This window comes from Terrapene carolina, unplaced genomic scaffold (assembly GCF_002925995.2).
Source record: "Terrapene carolina triunguis isolate 2854851 unplaced genomic scaffold, T_m_triunguis-2.0 Scaffold85, whole genome shotgun sequence".
NCBI classification, from domain to species: domain Eukaryota; kingdom Metazoa; phylum Chordata; order Testudines; family Emydidae; genus Terrapene; species Terrapene triunguis.
The window spans coordinates 34,568,402-34,592,732 of NW_020664436.1; the positions used below are offsets into that span (position 1 = coordinate 34,568,402).

Genomic DNA, 24,331 nt, shown 5'->3' on the forward strand with positions numbered 1-24,331 from the left:
CTGCTCTAGTGGGATATCAGTAGGATTTTTTTGGAAAAATAAGGACACCAAGATCTATTGATTATGGAACTGAGTGGTGGAATTTATTATTTGGCGAGTGCCAGTAGCGTGCAAGATTTTAAAGTGTAGTTTGGATGCAGTGGCATTTTTAAGAATGAACCCAGAGAAAGTTGTGAATGGATAACCTGCTCTGAGGGTGCACTATTTTACTGATAACTTGATTGCCAAGAACCGTTTTTCTTTAAGAAAGTTTTACAAAGCTATAAATATTACAATGCAGAGAATATGTACTTTAAAGAAGTCTTACCTAATGACAAGAACTACAAAGGTCAATGCAGTCAAGAATTTTAACCTGAGATCTGGAAGGATTAAGAACAATTGTCAGTCATTTGAGAGCTTACACCTCTGCCCCAAATATCTAGCCATCCTCGGGGGAAACCCATTTGAAGGAAACACGAAGAAAGTACTGCTTACCAACATACGGCATGTTGCGAAGCTCTGAACACGCCCTCACTATCAGGAACAAAAGGTACAAGATATACACAGTTGCCACCACAAGGAAGAAGATTTTCATTCCCTGTAATAGAAAAAAATATAATATAGTTTTACTGAACAAGATTTATCCTATTCTTTCTTCCTTCAAATCCATCCCAGAGACAGAAACCACCATCTCCAAAAGCATGATCCATTTGTTCAGGGCAATTAGGCTGGAGGAAGGAAGCATGATACTCCCTTGTCTGTAGCAGAAGTGGCTGTGGTGGTTTTGTCAATTTTGGGATGTGGCACAGTGGAGAGGGTGTTTCAAAGGCCACTTCTTTCAGTTGAAATGGTTCAAATCTCAGAAGTTTTCTATGGCCACTCAGCTCTGAGAAGCAACAGGAGGCTGTACAGAACTGATTTCTCCTGCAGAAGGGAAAGTGGAGATTTACTGAGAAAGCCAAATGTTCTGAGAATAGAAGGTGGTGGAGAACTAGGAGGCCTAACAAGGAGCTCATTTTTGGCTCACTGAAAGGTAATGACTATATTTCTGATGAGATCCAAGATGCCCTGGGTGATTTCTAACCAGAAACTACTCAATTGCAAACAGTTCCAAATGGTCTTCCCTGTGGTGACAGCTCAACATTCACACTATGGCCTTCGTTCTTAATAGTGCAGTAGGCCTATAGAGACACGCCTCTTCATCCAAAAGGAAACATTCCATGTTTCCAGTACAGAATATGCAATGGAGGGAGCATCTTTCTTTAAACACACAAGTCCATTTTAAAGACATTTGCATTAGCCAAACAAAAAATCTGAACAATTTTCCTTAAAATAGTGAAAATATATTTTTAGTCTTCAGATCTTCCATTCAGCACTAGGTGTTCTTTAAAGTTTTACAGCAAAAAAATAGTCAAATTTCAGCCTGAAGAATATATAACATAATGTAATACTAAATACCTGCCAGATCTCTTCACACACCTCTTCCCCAGTCTTACCTGAGTAGACATACAAAATCCATATGGAAGTGTCAAAAAAGTTTGATTCAAACTTACCTGAAAATTACCTGTGTCAACCCTGAACTGGTATGTTGGATCATGTAGTTCATTAACACTAGAAAAGATCAAAGATCAGGAAGTAATCACAGTTCTAATGGTGTCAGGTTAAACCAGAAACATGCATTGACAAAAGACACTATTGGAATTCTAGTCTTGTTATACTGAGATTATGGATATTGGGCCAGATCCTCAGCTGGTGTAAACTGGTAGTTATACTGATTTTAAATTGAGACACATGGATTTATACCAGCTGAGGATCTGACCCACTGATTTTACTTGTCATGTATGTGGGGATTCTGGGTTTTCAGCTATTCTTTATTCGTTTTCTGTATTTTTGGCTACTTTAAAACATAGTAATTTCCTACAAAACTTGGGTTTCACAGATTTATTGAGTTTGATTGGAGCAATGAAAAAAATGCAGGATCAGACTCTTCACTCATTATCAAGTATGTATCCCTTCTAGGACAGATGGACAGTCTCTGATTTCAATAGCATTTTCCTGAAGCTACATAGCTTTCCACCTTAACTACCCCACCATTTACTTCCCCCCAAAAAAACAAAATATAAGAGGGACACAATTGTGGGTAATGTGCCTTAGAAAGCCACATCACCCAAATGGTGGGGTAGTTGTCTGGGAGCGGGATGTTTCTATCTTTATGTTAGCTTATCAAATTGGAAGGAATTCAGAAAAGAACACCACAAATTATTCAAAGGTCAGAGGGACTGATATAAGAGGAAAAATTAAACATATGTATTACTTGGCTAAACAACAGCTTGATGAGGTGAGTAGGACAGTTTACAAATATATGTAGAGTGTAAATACTGAGATGCGAGGTTCAGCATGGTCTAAGCGGGTATAGCACTTGGTGTAATGGAATAAAATTGAACAAACCAACATATCCTAACAGTAAGGTCTCTGCCTGACCTTTCCAAGAGAAGGGGAAGCTCTACTACTTGGAATCCTGTTCTAAATTGAACAAAACACTGGCGAATGTATTGTAGGGAGCCATTATGCACTGGCTGTGAAATTTATGTAGGTGTGTGTTATTAGGGCAGCCATTAGAGATTTAGTCTCAGTTTACAAAATGGGAAGATCTGACAGAACTGGTGTAGCTCAATTTATCCATTTCCGGATCACAATCAAAACTTCAAAAGACAGACATCACTAATTGTAAACCACCTCCTCTTTCCTGAAGTAGCTTTTTCTCACTAAAACTTAGTGCAAAGGGAAATTACTTACGTTTGCCATATTCCTAATGTAACACAGGCCAACCACAGAAGCCCAACGATAAAGAATTTGGGAAAATAGAATGTTAAGCATTTCCTTTCTCCCTGTTGGGGCAACAGAAGACAGGTTAAGAACATTTGAATTCACCTGAGAGAGAATGTTAGTTCTCAACACAATAAAATAGGAACATCCATGTGACATTATTGACATGAACTGTGACGGTATAGATCATTGTTGCAACCAAGGTCCTATAGTGGCACCAAATCTCATACAAAGGAGGTCAATGTGTCTATGAAAAGGTTATGATTTGCTGGTTATGATTATGCTATCTGTATGCATGTATCATTTTTGTATTTAAAGTTACAAGTATTGACTTTATACTGTCTGTATTTCAAACTTGTGCTATGCTTCTGGGTGATACCCCAGACAGTTTGGCATCAGCACTGCCTAGCCTGCTTGATGGCCCATTAAAGACCATCAGCTATACAACTGACACATTGAGAGATGGCAAATACACCTTATGACTCAGCAAGGCATGCAGGGACATGCCTACAGAGAGGACTCTAAGGCTTTCAGGCCATGTGCTGGGCAGCTTTGTTTTGGAACAAAGGAAGGACAGGCCGCATGGCAAGAGACTATAAAAAGCAGCTGCATCTTCTCCATTTTGTCTTCAATCCTGCTTCTTACCTCTGGAGGAACTTTGCTACAAACTGAAGCTCTGAACAATGGACTGAATGACCCACCCAAGCTGCGGATGTGCTCCAGAGACTTTACTTAAGCCAGCAATTTATTCCATCACTACTAACAAGCCTGAACCAAGAACTTTGCCATTACTGTATGTAATTAATTCCATGTAACCAATTTTAACTCTCATCTATATTTCTTTCTTTTTATGAATAAACCTTTAGATTTTAGATTCTAAAGGATTGGCAACAGCGTGATTTTGGGTAAGATCTGACTGGTATATTGACCTAGGTCTGGAGCTGAGTCCTTTGGGATCGGGAGAACCTTTTTTCTTTTACTGGGATATTGGTTTTCATAACCATTCATCCCCATAAAGGAGTGGCGCTGGTAGTGACACTGGGAAACTGGAGTGTCTGAGGAATTGCTTGCCTGGTTAGCCAGTGGGGTAAAACCGAAGTCCTCTCTGTTTGGCTGGTTGGTGTGCCTCAGCAGTGAAGGAACCCCAGCCTTGGGCTGTAACTGCCCTGCTCTAAGCAATTTGTCCTGAATTGATACTCTCAGTAGTGTCCCGCCTAAGGCTGCTTTGTTACAAGCCATACTTTGGGTTCACTCCCAAAGTGCTTTTTAAAAAAAGCAGCATCTGCAATTTATTTTGTAAGATCCAAAGCTCACTACAGAGTGTATAAAAACTGTTATAATCACATGTATGTTAAAATGAAAGTGAGGATATTACAAGATCTGACGCACTTCATTGATTCTGCAGCTGCAAAATCCACTTCTTTCCATAAAATTGTGCTCCAGAATTTGAGTTCTCTTTTTTATTTTTTTAAGATTGTAAAATGTATGATTGCAAAAAAATAGCTTTCCAAATATGAACCAAGTGGAAACTACCACAGCTCAAGAATAAGAGCTGAGAGGTGTGAACCACGCCAATAAGGTTGTGCCAGAATAGCTCAGTATTTCACTGCTAATCATTTTAGCCTCAAAGTCACATGACAGCATTCTCTACGCCGGTCCCTGAGATCTCCCTGACACAGTTTAAGGAAGGCAGCAAGCCGATCCTTGGTATCAGAAAAGTGGAGAAACACTGCTCTATAACAGAGCCCTGTCTCTTCCCTAGCACAAGGGACAAAGCACCCAAATGGCTAACCACAAATCACATATTCAAGTCATAATGCAAACAGTACAACACTACATCAGGCTTTCACAACAGCTTAGTCACTCTGTGAATCCATTAAACAATGAGCTAGAATATATAAAACAACTGATCTGAAATAAAATGGAAGAATTGAGTTTAGCATACAGGACAGAATAAAAAGTCACATTACACTGTGTATAGAATTAGTTTTGTGAACGCTTTCATATTAGGCATGATTTCATTTTGTTAACAGCTTGGAAAAAGTGTACCACATAAATCAGGGAGAAAAATTAAAACTACATAATGCAAAACTGAATTAATGCTAATATCTCTGCAGCAAGTACTGAGTAATTGTCCTCTCCTTACCTGCACTCTTATCCCGTGGTAGACACAGAGCCAGAACAGCAGCAATGCACACAGGAACACTGACTGAAAGAGGTCATCAAGCATTCCAGGAAACCAACTGTTCACCAAAAATGAGAGGGGGAAAAATGGATCTGTAACAGAATGGAAGAAAAATCATAGAATTTTATTTTCTTTTTCAATTTTACCCGTTAATCAAAGGTGGAAAAAAACCCAAAGAGTCTTCAGAGAACAAGCAGATTTTTCAAAATCTTAGCAAGTAAGTGACACTGCAGTTGGTTAAATCGGAAAGTTCATAACAAATACAAGGCACCTCCAACAGGTACTCCTCCCTGTGCTAAGCAATCACTTTAAGATTTTCCCCAAGATTTCCAGTAGAGTTGGTGTTTTGTTAGCCCTTTAGTTAGAGGGCACCTACTACACAACTGTTTCTTGCTGGTTGCCTAAAGTCAGGTCTCAGTGTAGTTCTAGTGTTAAAGTTCCTGGGGACATGTAACACGGCTGCTGCTGCCTGAGCAGTCCCTCATGGCCAGAGTTCCCTTTGCAGCAAGCCCCCTCGGTTCTCTCTCATCAGGACCACTTACAGACTCCCCACAGACTCCAACTGGGGCTGGTTTAATGCCCGCAAACAGTCCCATCAATAAAGTCCATCACTGCAATCCAAAGGTTCATACTTCTCTCTGGCTCTTCTGCCATCCATAGCCTGCTCTTCACAAGGTTGCTTCTCATAACTCTCTCTCCCTAGATTTTAGCTTTCCAGCTCTGGCTTCCTTCTCCTGTCAACGTCTCCCCTGTTCTGAGGGAGAAGGCAGTCTATTCACTGGCCTCCTGTGAAGAGCTCCTCCTAACTGCCTGGAAGTGAGGGGAGCCCTGCCCCACCTTACACTACAAGGCCTGGGCCCTTAAAGGAACAGTGTCCTGGTGCTTTCCTCCCACCCAACTTCTAATTCCCTGGGACGGTCTCCTCTCTTCTGCCACCATGCCACTTCCTGGGTCTTGGTTCATTCAAATTCCTTGGAACAGGGTCCTCTGGGCCACCTCTTAAAAGGGCCAAATGCTATTTTGATATCTACTGGATCTCTCTAGCAATTTGGCTTGGTTTACAAGCTAGAGACTAAAAGCAGCCTCCATGCTTAATTGAGGAGCCACTGGTATCTCAGTGCCTCCAGAGAGATGCTCAGTTAAATGCAGAGGCTGGATAATACTACCACCTTTAAAACAGATAATACAACATTTATCTGATTCAGAATTTTAAACAAACAGGAACAACATTTATTTGAAGGACTGAAAGGAAATGAAACCCATCTGATTATCATGGCATCGGCCTATTGAAAAGAAGGGATTTATTTGTACGTTTTTAAAGAAATTCAATGAGTACATGGCTGAATTTTTATAAGCAGTCACATATTTTAAAGGGGCCAAGCTGATTGTAAGAGAACCCTACAAAAATAGCATAATATATATACACACACAAATACCATTGTAAAGCAGCAACAGGGGAAGGAGGATGGACATCCATTTCTGTTCAATTCCCCAGTCCCTCATGGAAAATTTCCGGAGGGAATGTGCAAACAGACACTGCAAAAAAAACCAAAAATTTTATTGGCAACTGCCAGTTACTATATTACATACATCAACCTTCATCTATCTTGTCCTTCCTAGCCTTAGCAGAGCTAACAGAGACCAATACACTAACAATGTTACTCAAAAGGAAGTGTGCTCTGTTGAGTAGATTTTATCACTGGGAGTCAGGTCTCCAAGGTTCTATTTCTCATTCTGATATGTTGTGTGACCTTGAGCAAGTCACTTAACCTCTGGGACAGCCTGAAATGGAAACCAGCTGCTACTGCACAAATCAGCATCATTTGTGTGATGCTGCCAACTTACTGTTTGATATTACTATATAGACTATAACAACATACCAATATCTGCCTAAGCTAGCCAACAAACTTTACTGACTGGTCAGGTCATGTACCACATTCATTGTTACTTGATAAAAGGTGTGTGCGCTCTCACACACACACACACTCTCTCTCTCTCACACACATACACATTATTCTAGAAAGTGTGTAGCAACACCCACTACATTCAAAATTACATTAGGACTTTCATTCTAACCCAGTGTTTTCATTCATTATGTCAGAAATTTTCCACTCCAGTTTTTCAGAAATATTTCATTAGTTGGTCTCAGCCCCGAGGTGAGTTTTTTCTTGAAAGTCTGAGCAATATTCTTTCAAACATTTTGAGTTGTACAAAGTATATGATTTTCCCCATTTGCAATACCACCCAATCCAAAAAACACTCAAACACAGCTGGACTTGAAAATTCAGGTTGAACTAAACCCTTCCATTGTTTGCAGAAATTTTAAAGCACAAACTGAATTATAAGTATTTTTAAAAATGGTTTGGCACATGCACAGTAGGAGGCTTTGCTAATGTTGAGAGCTATGATACCAAACACAAGACTGGGTAGCAGTTGAATTAGCCACCTGCACTCCTATCCCCAGCCCTCCAAAAAAGTTAAGTAAGAGACTGTACTCACAGTGACCATGAAAGTAAGAACTACAAAGACAAATCGGAACCAGATTTCCACTTGTGAAAAAGATGGGTTGTAGGTTTTCCACTACAAGATAATAAAAGATAAATTAGTATATTAAGAGGAAGCTGATAGAATTTGCATAACATAACAAATTACTAGTACTTGCAGACACAATATTACAGATGAATCCACTGGCTTTCTCAAGTTTAATGGCCAAGCCATTGCAAATTCCACTGCACCACCTTAGAAAGATTAAGGCTAATTCATGCCTCGCTGCCTCCTCCAACCTCGATATTGTTATGAAAATTTCAATAAATAAAAATAGAGCTAAGCAGCCTACTGTTCCTCATGCTTGGTACCATCAATACATGCCAAACCACACACTAAGGCAAAAAAAAAAAAAAGGATGAAACCAACATAGGTTAACTTCCCTTTGTTTAAGACTTTACAGTAAATTCATCAATTGACTCAATCCACTGCAAGCTTCTTTATTTTTGAAGACTATCCATGTTTGTAGCTGACTAAACTTGCTAAATTAAGAAGAGATTAGTGATTGCTAATTAGCTCATTTATTTCTCCTTCATCTGGTTTTTGCCTCAGGAAAAAGGAAAGCAAGTTCTAAAAACGCGCAACTAACTTAATTTCCTCCCCCATAACAGATATTATGGATAAAATGTAGCTTATATAAACTTTTACAAAGGATCAGGGTTTAAGTTATTCTGTGGTCCACATATTAGACTTTAAAGGAGACTTGGAAAATGGTTATACAAATGTACAAGCCCAGGCACAAAAATCTACTTGCCAACACGCTCTGGCCCCTTGTGTGACTTTGGGCAAGTCACTTCACCTCTGTATGTCACCGGTTTCCCTCTTTGTCTGTCTTGTCTATTTAAACTGCAAGCTCTTTAGCTCATTTATTTTGCATTACATGTACAGAGCCCCGGTATGCTACACACTGTGCAATCTCAGCTGGGGATACTAGACACTCTGGGCAAGCAGAGTTTTGCAAAGCTGCCTTAAAGGTCATGTGCAAAGCAAGATGATAAAGTCTATTGGAGGGATGGCCAACTTGAGCCTGAGAAGGACAATGTACATTGCCAAAGAGCCACAGTAATACGTCAGCAGCCCCATATCAGCTCCCCCACCCCCACCCCCAGCATCTCCCGCCCACTGTCAGCCCCTCCCTCCCCGCACCTCCCTATCAGCTGTTTCATGGCGTGCAGGAGGCTCTGAGAGGAGCAAGGGCATGGCAGGCGCAGGGGAGGGCGCGGGAAGGAGTGGAGTGGGGGCAGGGCCTGTGGCAGAGCCAGGGGTTGAGCAATGAGCACCCCCCGGCACATTGGAAAGTTGGTGCCTGAAGCTCCAGCCCCGGAGTTGGTCCTTATACAAGGAGCCGCATCTTAAACTTCTCAAGAATGCATGTGGCTCCAGAGCCACAGGTTGGCCACCCCAGCTCTATCGCTTCACTAATGTGCTGAATACTCTCCACTTACCCAGCAAAGAGGTGCATTCAGTGTATAAAGAATTAAAAACTAATATTTTGCCTTTTCATTTTAGGTCCCTGCATGCTAGCAGCTGTGACACACAGAATGCTATATGTTGGAATATCACAGCACAGCAACCACTGCTGGAATATACACCCAGCCCACAGCAGCACAGGCAGGATCAACTTCAAAGTTTCTTTTTGTATATTGGCTTTGGAGTCACTCAGCACAAACTGGTGAAGTACTGTAAACATTTTGTTTTGCAAGTCACCTTTGTACGCTATGGTTTACACTCAGCATATTTCTTCGGGGAGAATGGCTCTGCTTGTCTTGAGTACATTTTTCCCTTTCCTCCCAACACTGTGTGTGCAAAAACAAGAACAAAACCCCAATCAAGAGTTTCCTGCAATGATAATTTTCTAACCCCATATGCTTTTGGAAAGTCTGGAGAAATCCTACTAATCTCAATACACCTACCATAACAGTTGTAAACGGCCAGTATATGTTTGGGGATGTAAGATTTGAATTCACATATTAACCTGTCTAAAAGAGACATTTCTTGTGAGCTCAGATCCCAACCCTGCAATCAGTTGAACATGGGAATGACAGAAATGCAATTTTTGGATTGCCTATTTGTATGATAATAGCCAGGAGGCTTTTCCATTTTACAGTTATTTCTTAGCAGTGCTTGAGTTCAGAGCTGTAAGAACAAGACAAGGGTTTCACATGTGCATTCAAGTTCTTTTCAATGGTGTGCTTTGTAAGAAAATATAGAATGGCTTTCTGAACAGGCTTTCCTTATCCACACTAATCAGAACTGTTCTAGCTGTAATCATGTTCGAACAGCTGTTGCTGGCTGGGACTTAGTATGGCTTTCTGAGGGCTAATAAAGATTTATAGAGAACAGCACTACAGACTACCGCTCTAGGTAAGCACAAGTTCATAACAGTTCTGACAGTAGAGTTCTTCTCCACACTAGTCAGGGGAATTGTGCTAGAACTTCGACAACGGCAATTAAAGTATGTTTACAATCTCAATGAGGATAGGGCCTTAGCCTCCACACGTTTTCTGTGCAAGTGTTTCACCTTCAAAAGGGAAATGACGTACATTTTACTATGGTTAAAGTAGCCTTCCGCAACAATAATTAAAACTGAAGATTTTTTTTTTTTTGCTAGCATGATACTGTTCACTTACTGTGAAATTCACATTCTTGATGGGGTACATCAGCTTATTCAGATCCTCAAAACCAACAATGACTTCGTACTGAGTATAAGTCAAGTAGCCAAGGTGAACCACAATGATTTCGGCACATTTCTATGAAAACACACAGTAGAGTCAGAATACCTCATAAGAGCTTTATGTTGTAATTTATATTTAAGGGCTTACACCTCATTACGATTCAATTACAAAAAATGACTAACATAGTGAAGTTATAATGGATAAACAAATAAGGAGATCTGAGAGAGATTCCAAAGGAATTTATTTAAGGCACTCAGACAAAGTAAAAGTTCAATGGGTGTCAACTGCCTATCAGTCAAAATACTTTTCTACTGAGAAATATAGCTGTATCTAAGTTTAAGATCTCCTGGTACCACTAATTTTTTTTTTAAAGAAGACCTGCAAAAGACAAAAAGGGGTCTTTTTTTTCTTTGATATATGAATAAAACTTGAAAGCTTTCTTTAAGAAGTGGCTGCTTTTTTTTTTATATTATACATTTCTGATCTTTGGTGTCTTCTGTTGTGTTATCTTTCACTTTGAGATAGTTATGGATTAAAGCACTAAAAGACTGTCTGGTTCTGAAGTGGTATGAGGTTCTGCTGAGGAGATCAAAGCAAAGGATCGGAGAGCTTTATACCGACATTTAAAAAATGTTAATGTGGGCCCCCAAATAAGTGACATTAGTTTTAGATTTGTCTGCGTGCTATTCTTTCTTTCAGTGTCAGAGAGCTAAGGAGAACATCAGAAAAATTCTAATCTTTCCAAAGTAGGTTAGCACTTGGTGAAGGATATTTATAGGTCTTTGTACCTATGAAACCAAAAACTGTAAACACATGAGCAATTAAATGCTCCAACAACTCAGCAGCAGCGCCCTAGGCTGTCTTTGCTCAATCCACTATTTCCCCCTGATTATCCAGCAGATTAGTTCTCCATGCTGTGGTAATTTTCAAATAATTGCACAATTTATCATCTATACCTAGGGCCCTATCAAATTCACGGTTCATTTTGGTCAATTTCACGGTCAGAGGAATTTAAAAATCATAAATTTCATGATTTCGCCTAATTAAATATGAATTTTCACAGTGTTGTAATTGTAGGGGTCCTGACCCAAAAAGAAGTTGTACAGGGGTCGCAAGGTTATTGTAGGGGGGTTTGCAGAACTGCTACCCTTACTTCTGTGCTGCCGCATGGTACTGTATTGCCACCCTTACTTCTGCACTGCTGCTGGCAGGGTGCTTCCTTCAGAGCTGGGCGGCCAGAGATGGGTAGCTGTTGGCCAGGCGCCTAGCTCTGAAGGCAGCACAGAAGTAAGGGTGGCAATACCGCAACCCCTCTAAAATAACCTTGCAACCCCCCTGCAACTTCCTTTTGGGTCAGGACCCCCAATTTGAGAAATGCTGGTCTCCCCCCTGAAATCTGTATAAGAACGGCCATATTGGGTCAGACCAAAGGTCCATCTAGCCCAGTATCCTGTCTTCTGACAGTGGCCAATGCCAGGTGGCCCCAGAGAGAATGAACGAAACAGGTAATCAAATGATTCATCCCCTGTTGCCCATTCTCAGCTACTGGCAAACACAAGATAGCAACACCATACCTGTCCATCCTGGCTAATAGCCATTGATTGACCTATCCTCCATGAACTTATTTAGTTCTTTTTTGAACCCTGTTATAGTCTTGGCCTTCACAACATCCTCTGGCAAGGAGTTCCATGGGTTGACTGTGTGTTGTGCGGAAAAAATACTTCCTTTTGTTTGTTTTAAACCTGCTGCCTATTAATTTCATTTGGTGACCCTAGTGCTTGTGTTATGAGAAGGAATAAATAACACTTCCTTGTTTACTTTCTCCACACCAGTCATGATTTTATAGACCTCTATCATATCCCCCGTTAGTCGTCTCTTTTCCAAGCTGAAAAGTCACAGTCTTAATCTCTTCTCATATGGCAGCTGTTCCATACCTCTAATCATCTTTGTTGCCCTTTAATGAACCTTTCCCAATTCCAATGTATCTTTTTTGAGATGGGGTGACCACTTCTGCATGCAGTATTCAAGATGCGGGCATACCATGGATTTATATAGAGGCAATATGATATTTTCTGTCTTATTATCTATCCCTTTCTCAATGATTCCCAACACTCTGTTTGCTTTTTTGACTGGCGCTGCACACTGAGTGGATATTTTCAGAGAACTATTCACAATGACTCCAAGATCTCTTTCTTGAGTTGTAACAGCTAATTTAGACCCCATCATTTTATATGTATAGTTGGGATTTTTTTCCAAGGTGCATTTTCAACATTGAATTTCATCTGCCATTTTGTTGCCTGGTCACCCAGTTTTGAGAGATCCTTTTGTAGCTCTTCGCAGTCTGACTGGGACTTAACTATTTCGAGCAATTTAGTATCATTGGCAAATTTTGCCACTTCACTGTTTACCCCTTTTTCCAGATCATTTATGAATATATTGAATAGAACTGGGCCCAGTACAGACCTCTGAGGGACACCACTATTTACCTCTCTTCATTCTGAAAACTGACCATTTATTCCTACCCTTTGTTTCCTATCTTTTAACCAGTTACCAATCCATGAGAGGACCTTCCCTCTTATCCCATGACAGCTTACTTTGCTGAAGAGCCTTTGGTGAGGGACCTTGTCAAAGGCTTTCTGAAAATCTAAATACACTATATCCACTGGATCCCCCTTATCCACATGCTTGTTGACCCCCTCAAAGAATTCTAGTAGATTGGTGAGGCATGATTTTCCTTTATAAAAATCATGTTGATGCTTCCCCCAACAAATTACGTTCATCTATGTGTCTGACAGTTTTGTTCTTTACTATGATTTCAACCAGTTTGCCCTGTACCTGTAGTCAGGTTTACCGGCCTGTAATTGCCGGGATCACTTCTGGCGCCCTTTTTAAGAATTGGCATCACATTAGTTATCCTCCAGTCATTTGGTACAGAAGCTGATTTAAAGGATAGGTTACAGACTACAGTTAGAAATTCTGCAATTTCACATTTGAATTCCTTCAGAACTCTTGGGTGAATACCATCTGGTCCTGGTGACTTATTACAGTTTAGTTTATCAATTTGTTCCAAAACTTCCTCTAATGATACCTCAATGACAGTTCCTCAGATTTGTCACCTAAAAAATAGGGCAGGGGTAGGCAACCTGTGGCACGCGAGCTGATTTTCAGTGGCACTCAGACTGCCCAGGTCCTGGCCACCAGTCCGGGGGGCTCTGCATTTTAATTTAATTTTAAATTAAGCTTCTTAAACATTTTAAAAACCTTATTTACTTTACATACAACAATGGTTTAGTTATATATTATAGACTTATAGAAAGAGACCTTCTAAAAACGTTAAAATGTATTACTGGCACGCAAAACCTTAAATTAGAGTGAACAAATGAAGACTCGGCACACCACTTCTGAAAGGTTGCCAACCCCTGAAATAGGGTAAATGCACACAAAAGACCAGATTTCATGGTGGGATACCAGATTTCACAGACCATGATACGTTTTTCATGACCGTCAATTTGGTAGGGCCCTATCTATACCCAGTAAGAAAGGGACATGGCTTATATTCTTAAGTCTGCCCATTTGTAAGCAGTTTCCATTTCAACCAACAAGACTGCAGTACAAATACACAGGGCCGTCCTTATCCATACGCAAAGTATGCAGCTGTGTACGGCACCAGGAAATTTGGGGCACCAAATTTCCTGGTGCCCTGTGCAGCTGCGTGCTGCTCCAGCCGCTGCTCTGGCTCTTCCCCAGCTTCCTCCAGCTCTTCCCTGCTCCGCCCCGCTCATTCCCTGCCCCAGCCCCGCCTCTTCCCACCCCTGCTCTGCCCCAGCCCCACCCCCACGCCCCTGAGCTCTGCAGCATGGCCGGGCCTGCACTCACCGGCGGCGGGAAGTGCAGCGACCCGGCCCCAGCCGCACCGCCAGTGAGTGCTGGGGAGTGGTTCCCCTCTGCCCCCCAAGCCAGCCCCCCCCCGCAGAGGCCTGGGGCCCCACACACCCCGCGGGGGGGCTGCGTAGGGCCCCAGAATTGCTAGGGACAGCCCTGCAAATAGAAACTTGAGCAGGGTGCAAAGGTGTAACTCCAACAGCTGTGACATTTCAGTGGATATCTCCCAGGACAGTGCTGGGAACTCGAAGAATGCAGGGGAAGAGATACACTCTGGTACTTCCATTGCTAGTTGTGAAAGAAATTGAAGTCTAGGTAGAAAGAAACTAATTTCCAGACACTGGTCAGGTGAATGACATTTATTACCTTTCCCACTGGTTCTGACTAGTCATCCAGAGTTCAATGTTACTCAGGTAAGACCCAGAGTTAATCGAACTTTCAACATGTATATAGTATAGACAGTCTACTGGTTTTTGGAAGAGACTACTCTTGAAAGAGTGAGAGTAATAAATCTTTGGAACAATTTTTTACCAAGAGTTGTGGAAGATTCTCCATCACTGGCAATTTTTAAATCAAGATTGGATGTTCTTCTGAAAGATATGCTCTAGTTCAAACAGAAATTATTTCAGGGAAGTTCTAGCCCCTGTGTTATGCAGGTCAGACTAAATTATCACAGTTGTCCCTTCTGACCACAGAATCTATGAAAGATGCCAGATTGTCCTCCAGTCTCTGTTGCTGTCAAAGTGAGTCAACAGAACCAAGAGAAACAGAAGGTGCACGATACTGTTGTGATAATGCATGAAACTTTCATAACCACTTAAATGACTAGAAGCCTAGCCACTGAATGTCAATAGGATTTGGGTTCATAAGTCATTTAGGGACATTTAAACATTTTACCTAATCTTTTTATTATTTTCTTTTTTACATCTTGTAGAGGGGATCACAAGCCAGAAAACTAGAAGCAGCATCTAGACTGACTTAAGACATTCAAAACATTCAGAATGCCCACGTATAAGTGAGACAAAGTGAACAAGCAGAGACAGAGCATCTCTTAACACACTCACATGTTACAAATATTTGAAATATTTCACTAAGCCTTCCAAAGAAATAGCCTGATGGCACAGAGGAGAATTTGGGGGAATTTTTGGGTCACAGGTTGGCAGGACAGGGTGGGTCTCACACTCCTCTAAAACCCTTCTATATTGAAATCCTTAAAGAAATACCATCAGTCATGAAGGAGTGCAAGAGGAAGGGGGAAATGGAGTGTGCAAGATTCAACTGTCTTGAGTCAGCCTAAAGGCTAACTAATGATTGGGGACTTTAAAACAAAAAAGAAAAAAAAGAATCCAGCAGAGATAAGAAAAAAAATGTCCAGTCCAGAATATCTGACTTATGATTAGGGCCCTACCAAATTCACGGTCGTGAAAAACACATCCCGGACCATGAAATCTGATCTCCCATCGTGAAATCTGGTCTTTTGTGTGCTTTTACCCTATACTATAAAGATTTCATGAGGGACACCAGCATTTCTCAAATTGGGGTTTCTGACTCAAAAGGGAGTTGCGGTGGGGGGGGGGGGGGGGGGGTAGGGGAGGAGGGTGTTTTTTTTAGAAGGGAGGCACGATATTGCCAGCCTTACTTCTGCGCTGCCTTCAGAGCTGGTGGCCAGGCACCCAGCTCTGAAGGCAGCGCCCCATCAGCAGCAGCGCAGAAGTAAGGATGGCTTGGTATGGTACTGCCACCCTTACTTCTGTGATGCTGCCTTCAGAGCTGGGCGGCCAGAGAGTGGCGTCTGCTGACTGAGGACCCAGCTCTGCAGGCAGCAGCGCAGAAGTAAGGGTGGCAATACCATATCATGCCATCCTTACTTCTGTGCTGCTGCTAGCGATGGCTTTACCTTCAGAGCTTGGCTCCCGGCCAGCAGCCACTGCTCTCCAGCTGCCCAGCTCTGAAGGCAGCGCCGCCACCAGCAGCAGCGCAGAAGTAAGGGTAGCAGTACTGAAACCCACCCTACAATAGTCTTGAGACACCCCCCCCCAACTCCTTTTTGGGTCAGGACCCCTACAATTACAACACCATGAAATTTCAGATTTAAATAGCTAAAATCATGAAATTTACTATTTTTAAAATCTTATGACCATGAAGTTGACCAAAATGGATGGTGAATTTGGTAGGGCCCTAATTATGATGTATGGTCCTCACTGTGTAATTAAGATCTTTCTTCTAAAGAAAGTCTCACTCATGAGGAGCTGTAGTTTCATGGCTCTTCAAGTTAAACTAACTCAAATCTTAGATGCTGAAGAAAAGGTATGCTAGAACTTTAAAACCTTAAATGAATACACTTAAATAATGTTTTGCCTCAGACTCAAGGCAGTGACTATATTACAGCATTCTGATTCTTCCATTTAGGATCTGTCCACATTAATACTAAAACAGTGCCAGCAGCAACTGCGTTTAAACACAGTCGTGACCAGCTGAGTTTTACCATTTTCCCAGTGTAAAGAGGATTTTTTTTTCTGTAATTCAGTTCCATTCATGCTATTGACAACCTGAAAAGTATTCTATATTTCGGTCTGGTTACTATGGATCTCAAAAGAAGTCATGCCACACAGCTGCAGGAAGCCATATTACAACCTTGCTAGCAAAATCCAAGAAAGACAGTATTACTAGCACAACTGCAAGCATAATGTAGACAAACTCTTACTGCAGGTTTTCCCGTGGCCTCCTTATCAGATACTCTCCCCACATCTACAACACACGAGTAGTTTTAAAAGAATAAGCTTTACAATTAGTGTTGTTGCAAAAAAATACTTACTTGTGCACAGTTCAGCATTCTCGTCCGATTGTAAACTTGTTTATTAATGAACGATGAACTTCCATTTTCTTCTACACCACGTATTTTAACTGTCATAGTAACATTTGTTTTGAAGCTGGATTCTGTAATTAAAGAGAAAAATATTAGGCTGTTGTCCAAAACAAATGCAGAAATGAAATCTCAAATAGAGTTACTAGGTGCAGCAATACTCCCAGCTTACTGAAGCCGATTCAGGTATGCATTGTTACAGTAGAGAGGAAAAATCTTGCATTTCTGACTTGGGCAAGAATTCCCATTGAAGTCAGTGTGGTAGTCAGTGCAATTAGCAATACCTGATAATGTGATCTGAGAATCTGAGTGTTAATCTATAGTCAATACCTTGTAACATCAACTAGTCTAATCCCAAAAAGAGGACGCTAAAGAGAAAGAAAGAAAGAAAGAAAGAAAGAAAGAGAGAGACACACACACACACACCACTACTACTTTAGCAAAAAGTATAAAAAACAAACAACTTTAAAATTTCCCTGCAACCATTCCCTTAGATTCTTAGCTAACAAGTCAAGTTCTGCATATTTATTGTGATGGGTGGGTTTTTCCATGCATTTTGGATCCAGGTAAAACTACATGATAATATACATGACAGCTAAGTGAAATACAGGTCAACTACTGTAACCATAATTGACTTGTTATACCTACTGTAATAAAATTCCAGGATAACATCAGTTTTCTGAAATAATAAATTGGACAAGGTGCTTACCATCAGGCTGATCCAGCTGAATCACACATGTCAGCCACAGCTGCTGGTTATAAGTAGACAATGGTTTTGAATTTAATTTAAATGGCCTCATCTGGAAGAAAACAAGAAGCATTTGAGGTAATTCACGTTCATCCTACTGCACTAGCCATTTGGACATGGAACGAATAAATACTTCTGTTACCGTTCTACACTTCTGACAGAAAAGCATTTTTTTTTTTTAATCCATTAAATGATCAGTTCTCGGTACAGTTCTGGTGGTGTGAACACCACCCTTGAATACATTTCATTTTATCAGCACGCAGAGTTTGTGTAGCTTTGAATTAAGAAGAGACAGAAGTATTTAAAGAAATAAAAGCAGCAAACAACAGTTAAAGAGAATGCAAGTACAGAAAGGAAATACAGTTTTATATTTTCAAATCAAGTACCAAAAGTAGTTTATTTCTAGCTCTACACTTCAAGAGTCAGAGTTTTGGTGATCAAATTGCTACATATCAAGCTTATTCAACTTTGTGTATCAAAATGGCAGCCATTTCCCACTGAATGTTCTAAAACTTTTATATTCCTTTTTAAACCATGAAACAAGAAATGGATAAGTACGAGCTGCAAGAAGTAGTAGATCAAATTCTGAATGGATGTTTTTCTAAAAGATATACTCTAATTCAAACAGGAATTAATTCAGGGAAGTCTTACTACCTGTGTTTTATACAGGAGGTCAGACACGCCTGCACAACTCGTAAAGCGGCGAGGGCCATATTACTCCAAAGAAAACAGCTGAGGTCCGAAACCCCCCGAGCTCCGCCAACGCCTCCCCCCCTCCCCCCAGCGCCACTCAGCCCCCCTGAAACACAACACACATACACTAGGGTTACCATTTGTCCGGATTCCCCCGGACATGTCCAGCTTTTTAAGCTAAAAATAGCGTCCGGGGGGAATTTGCAAATGTCCGGACTTCCCCCTGATGCAGAGCGCGCGCGGCTAACAGTGCTGCCGGCCGGACGGTGTCACTTACATGGGGCTCCGACACTTAGCCAGAGAGAGCATGTCCACGTCCTCCTCCTCCCTCCCTCCCTCCCTGCATTGCAGATCGGCTCCCGCAGTCTGGAGCTCCTCCCCCGCTGCTGCCCAGCGGCTCAGGCAGTTCCTGAGCAAGTTCACCGAGACATTAGGTGAAGAAAGGCCAACAACAAGGGGGCCAGGGGGTCGGAGAAGGGGCAGAGAGGTTTTGGAGGGGGCAGTCAAGAGACGGGGGGGGTCGGGAGTTTGGGGGGGGGGCTTTTTGGGGGTGTGGAGAAGGTTTTGGGCAGTTAGGGTACAGGTAGGGGGTAGGGTCCTGGGGGGCATTTAGGGGGACGCTTAGGAGGGGACAGTTAGGGGACAAGGAACAGGGAGACTTAGGTAGGGGGTGGGGTTCTGGAGGGCAGTTAGGAGCAGGGGTCCCAGGAGGGGGGAGTCAGGGGACAAGGGGGGGGTTGGGAGTTCTGGGGGGGGCTGTCAGGGGGCAGGAGTGGGGAGAGGGATCGGAGCAGTCAGGGGATAGGGAGCAGAGGGGTTTAGATGGGTCGGGAGTTATGGGGGGGTGCTGTCAGGGGGTGAGGAGTGGTTGGATGGGGCGTGGGAGTCCCAGGGTTCTGTCTGGGGGTGGGGGTGTGGATAAGGGTTGGGGCAGTCAGGGTACAGGTAGGGGGTAGAGTCCTAGGGGGCCAGTTAGAATGGGGGGAGGGTCCCAGGAGGGGGCAGTCAGGGGACAAGAGGCAGGGAGGCTTAGTGGGGTGTGGGACGGGGTTGGGCAGCCCCATATGGTGCCACATGGATGCCCCCCTGGTAAGGGTAGCCTCCCCCAGGTACGGGTTAGACTCCCCCTGGTAAGGGTTAGATTCCCCCTGGTAAGGGTTAGATTCCCCCAGGCACGGGTTAGTTTCCCCCTGGAAAGGGTAAGTTTCCCCCAGGTACAGGTTAGTTTCCCCCTGGAAAGGGTTAGTTTCCCCCTGAGAAGGGTAAATCTTTTAGCTATGGAAAAAAGTAATTTATATTTTTATACCGGATTGGCGCTGGACCGGGTTAATAACGCCCCCGCTGTTGGCTTTGATGCCCCGGCTGACAGTGTTAAATATATTAGGGGTGTGATCAGGGTCGCTGGACCAATGGATAAAATGGTGTGGACTATAATGAAGTCTCATGAGCATGAGAGTGAGAATCAAGTCCTCCCAGTGGAGCATGGAGAGGAGGTAGAGGAGAATGTTTGTGATGATCATGGTGAGGAGATTTTATCTATCTTACCGATGGTTTTTACAAGGGACACTTTTAATGATTTAACTATGGAAAGTTTCAATCCAGATTTTAAGTATTTAAGTACATTTGATGATCCATATGTTAGCGAATCGGGATATCTTAATGCTCATTTAGTTAATGGGTCTAGTTTATTAAATAGTTTTAGACCAAGTACTGATTTTAATAGGGATCGTAATAAGGATCTTAACAGTACTGGTAGTAATATAAATATATTAGAAAGTAGTTCGTGGAAGGATGGGGTTTTTTATTTAGAGTATCCCGTTGATAGTTTTAATTGTCCAATATGTCCCCAGATATTACCAACATTTGGTAAATGGGCCAAACACATTAATGTGGTTCATAAAAGTAAAGCCATACGAGTTGTATGTAGTAAATGTGGAAAATCTTCTCAATATCATAATATAGCTTGCCACTACCCCAAGTGCATACCCAAGAAGGCGGATACCCCAATGAAGAGCCATACGTGCTCGGTCTGTGGGCTTGGTTTTCATACTAGATCTGGATTGAGCCAACACTGTAGACATAGACACCCTGCTGTGAGGAATGAGCAAAGAAAAGAAGATATGGCTGCTAAAAGTAAGATCAAAGAGGGATCGACTAGATCTCGTATATGGACCAAAGATGAGGTTGCGCAGCTTATACAGTTGGAAAGGAAATATATTGGGAAAAGGAATATAAATAAATGTATTGAGAGCGAGATGAGGACCAAAACGAATAAACAAATATCAGATAAAAGACGAGAATTAGCAAAGAAGAAGTTAGTGGTAACAGGAGATAGGGAGGAAGTGACTGAGGTAGAGGACATTAGAGTAAATATATTAGAAATTCCGCCCCCAAGAGAGAGGATTTTCCCACTAAAAGGACATCCAGAAGTGGATTTAGTGGAGAAAATATGTAAACGGGGAAAACAAAGTAGGGAGGGAAGAGAAATAATAGATAGTTTAGGGGAAATTGAAGGATTATTAAAGGAGGATTTAACAAAAGCTCTCGGATGGGCAATGTTGGAAAAATTATGTTATTCATTAGTAGAGGGAAAGGACCCTAGAAATGAAAGTCAAATAGAGTTGAGGAATAAAGGAAAAGGGAAGATGAGAAAGGAGGGGAGAAGGAAGCAATTTAATGCAATTAGGAGATATGCTACAAAGAAAGCTAAGTATAAATTCTATCAACAATTATTTGATAAGGATAGAAGAAGATTGACTCGCATTATAATGGGAGAGCCAGATAAGGCTAAGTGTGCTATCCCTATGAAAGAAATTGAGGAATACTATGTGAATATTTTTGGAACAATTGGACATGGTAATATGATAGGGTGGCCATCATCCACAGAGAATGCGGATAATGATATATTAATGAGTCCGATCTCTGTGGATGAGATTAGAATAGCTTTAAGAGAAATAAGAAAAGATAGTGCTCCTGGCCCAGATAAAGTAAAAGTGAGCAATTTGTGGGATATTTTTAATTTAGACTCCTTAATACTTACAAAAATTTTTAATATATGGTTTCTAAATAGACAGGTACCAGATGAATTTAAGAAAAATAGAACGATTTTAATACCAAAGACACAAGATGAGGAGGAAATGAAGAAGTTAACATCTTGGAGACCATTGACAATTGGGTCAGTTTGGATTAGAATCTATACCAAAATATTAGCAAAAAGACTGGTGGAAACAGTTAAGATATGTAGTAGACAAAAAGGGTTTATATCCGCCCCTGGGTGTGAGGAAAATATTGCTATATTAGATAATTTGATTAAAGGGGCAAAATGAAATGGGAATGAAATTGCAATAGTGTTCGTAGATCTGGCTAAAGCATTTGATTCTGTGGGACACGGACATATAATAGCCGGGTTGAGAAGATTTGGTATAGATGAACATTTTATAGATATTATTAGGGACCTTTATGATAATTGCACAACTAGGGTATGGGTGGGTGATGAAGCTACTGAGTCTATTTTAATTAGGAGGGGGGTCAAGCAGGGTGACCCGTTGTCCCCAATTTTGTTTAATATTGCTATGGATCCCCTTTTAACTAGATTAGAAGTAGAAGGAAGTGGTTTTTATGTTAAGGGTAATGGTGTCACGTCATTGGCTTTTGCCGATGATGTGGCAATTTTAAGTAGCTCATATAAAGGAATGATTAAAAATTTGGGTATCTTAGAGGAGTTTTGTAAAAATACTAATCTCTCTGTTAATGTGAAGAAAACGAAAGGCTTTCATATTTTAACTAAACATAAAACCTATGTAGTTAATCCTAAGGATAATTGGCAGATAGGGTCAGAGGAGATTGAATATGTTCAACCAGGGGATTTTGAAAAATATTTAGGGGCTAGAATAGATCCCTGGATAGGTGTAGGGGGACCGGTACTTAAAGAAAAATTGAAAGATTGGAGTGAGAATTTAATTAAGGCCCCATTAAAACCGGCCCAAAAAATATTAATTTTACAGACATATATCTTACCGAAGCTATTTTATAATCTTCTTTTAATAGAACCCCCTTTTAATCTTTTAGACGATCTTGATGTGTTAGTTAGAAAAATAGTTAAAGAGATTTTACATTTACCTCAGTGTACCACAGATGGGATATTTTATTCTAGAGGTAGGGATGGTGGTTTAGCTCTCACTAAGTTTAGTGTGCAAATCCCAAATATGTTAATTCGTAAATGGAGGAGACATATTGTCTCGAGAGATGATTGGATGGACCTATCTTATCTATATGCAGGAGAAAATCTTGTGGATAAAATATTGTCATTTAGTGCAGTAACATCTCATCCCAAGAAATGGAGGGAAGAGGAATTTTTAAGATGGTCGGAACTGAGATGTCAGGGAATAGGGATAAAATATTTTTAAAATGATTTAATTAGTAATTCGATTTTTAGAAACTCTAGTAAAGTTAAATCGTCAGCGTATATCGCAGCATTGCAGCTTAGGGCAAATATTTATCCTACTAGGGAGACATTAGCAAGAGGAAGAGGAGGTGTGACTGCTCTTTGTAGATGGTGCGGTAAATTGCGGGAGACTGTTCCCCATACCTCAGGACAATGTTATAAGACTAAGAATGCTAGGATAAAAAGGCATAATAGAGTAGTGTCTGCAGTTGTAGATAAGGTTGGTAAATTAGGGTGGAAGGCAATGATAGAGCCCCATTTGAGAAATAGTAAGGGTGAGTTAAGAAAGCCGGATATTATATTTATAAAAGGAGATACAGCAGTGGTGGTTGATGTTACAGTGCGATGGGAGGATAATGCCGGAAGTTTGGAACAAGCCCACAGTGAGAAGGTGGCTTATTATCTTGAGTTAGAGGAAGAAATTAAAAACTTAACGGGAGGTAAAAATATTCACTTCTTTGGTTTTGTGCTTGGGGCGCGTGGCAAGTGGAGTGAAGGTAATAATGATTTGTTACAATTATTGGGAATGGACAGAAGTAAAAATTTTAAGGAGAGTATATGTAGACTTGTTTTATATTCCACTATTGGTATGATGGCTATATTCAGTGACAGGTAAAGATCCCGGAGTTTCCATTCCGTGCATCTTGCCAAAACTAAATTTTAGCTATTTTGGTTTCCATGCTCTAAATTTTCAAATTTTTAATATTGTTTTGAACATTAACTTATTTAGTGTTATTTAATATCTGTCCGTCAATAGAATGGTTTTAATTATATAATAAATACTTATTAATGGATGAAATTCCAATTTAAATTATTTATTTATTTATTTATTTTTAACTACTGGATGTGGATGCGGACTGGCCGCATATAATAACCAGGAAAGGGCAGGTAGTCACGCCTGTACATAAATAGGGGGTGGAGTCCTGGGGGGCAGTTAGGGGCAGGGGTCCCAGGAGGGGGCAGTCAGGGGACAAGGAGCAGGGGGAGGGTTGGGGGTTCTGAGGGGGGGAAGTGGGAGGGGCAGGGGCGGGGCTAGGGCAGGATGGGGCGGGGCTAGGGCAGGACAGGGGCGGGGCTCCTCCTGTCCTCTTTTTTGCTTGCTGGATTATGGTAACCCTAACATACACCCCCCAGCGCCGCCCGCCCCCCGGAAACAACGCCCCCAGTGCTGCCGAAACACCCTCCCCACCCCAGCGCCACCTGCCCCACGGAAACAAACCCTCCTTCCCCAGCACCGCCCCACCAAAACAGCAGTATTGAACCTCGGTAATATGTTATAGCGGGCCCCTAAGGTAGTATAATTAAGGTAAAAGAAAAACGTCTTTTTGCTAGAAGTAGAATAAGATCTTCCCCCCACTTCATAATCAATTACCCTGTTGAATGAATGAGGTGTGAATGAGGAAGGCGTGGAAGGCAGGCACCTCCAGACAGCTGCAACCCTTGGAGAGGGCAGGGCCGGCTCTAGGATTTTTGCCGCCCCAAGCAAAAAAAA

The 24,331-nt window shown here is 41.5% G+C and overlaps 1 protein-coding gene across 2 annotated transcripts in view; it reads right to left on the reverse strand.

The window, feature by feature from the left end:
• TMEM181 (transmembrane protein 181) overlaps window positions 1-24,331 on the reverse strand; it is a 48,093-nt gene that overhangs the window by 8,184 nt on the left and 15,578 nt on the right. For both annotated transcript variants that reach the window (XM_026649730.2, XM_026649731.2), the window contains exons 4-13: window positions 17,664-17,754; window positions 16,907-17,028; window positions 10,165-10,284; window positions 7,490-7,570; window positions 6,427-6,526; window positions 4,952-5,082; window positions 2,776-2,867; window positions 1,533-1,590; window positions 475-577; window positions 308-359 (exon numbers count right to left, since the gene is read on the reverse strand). In XM_026649730.2, coding sequence (XP_026505515.1) covers window positions 308-359; window positions 475-577; window positions 1,533-1,590; window positions 2,776-2,867; window positions 4,952-5,082; window positions 6,427-6,526; window positions 7,490-7,570; window positions 10,165-10,284; window positions 16,907-17,028; window positions 17,664-17,754 — 950 coding nt within the window. The remainder of the gene's footprint in view (window positions 1-307; window positions 360-474; window positions 578-1,532; window positions 1,591-2,775; window positions 2,868-4,951; window positions 5,083-6,426; window positions 6,527-7,489; window positions 7,571-10,164; window positions 10,285-16,906; window positions 17,029-17,663; window positions 17,755-24,331) is intronic.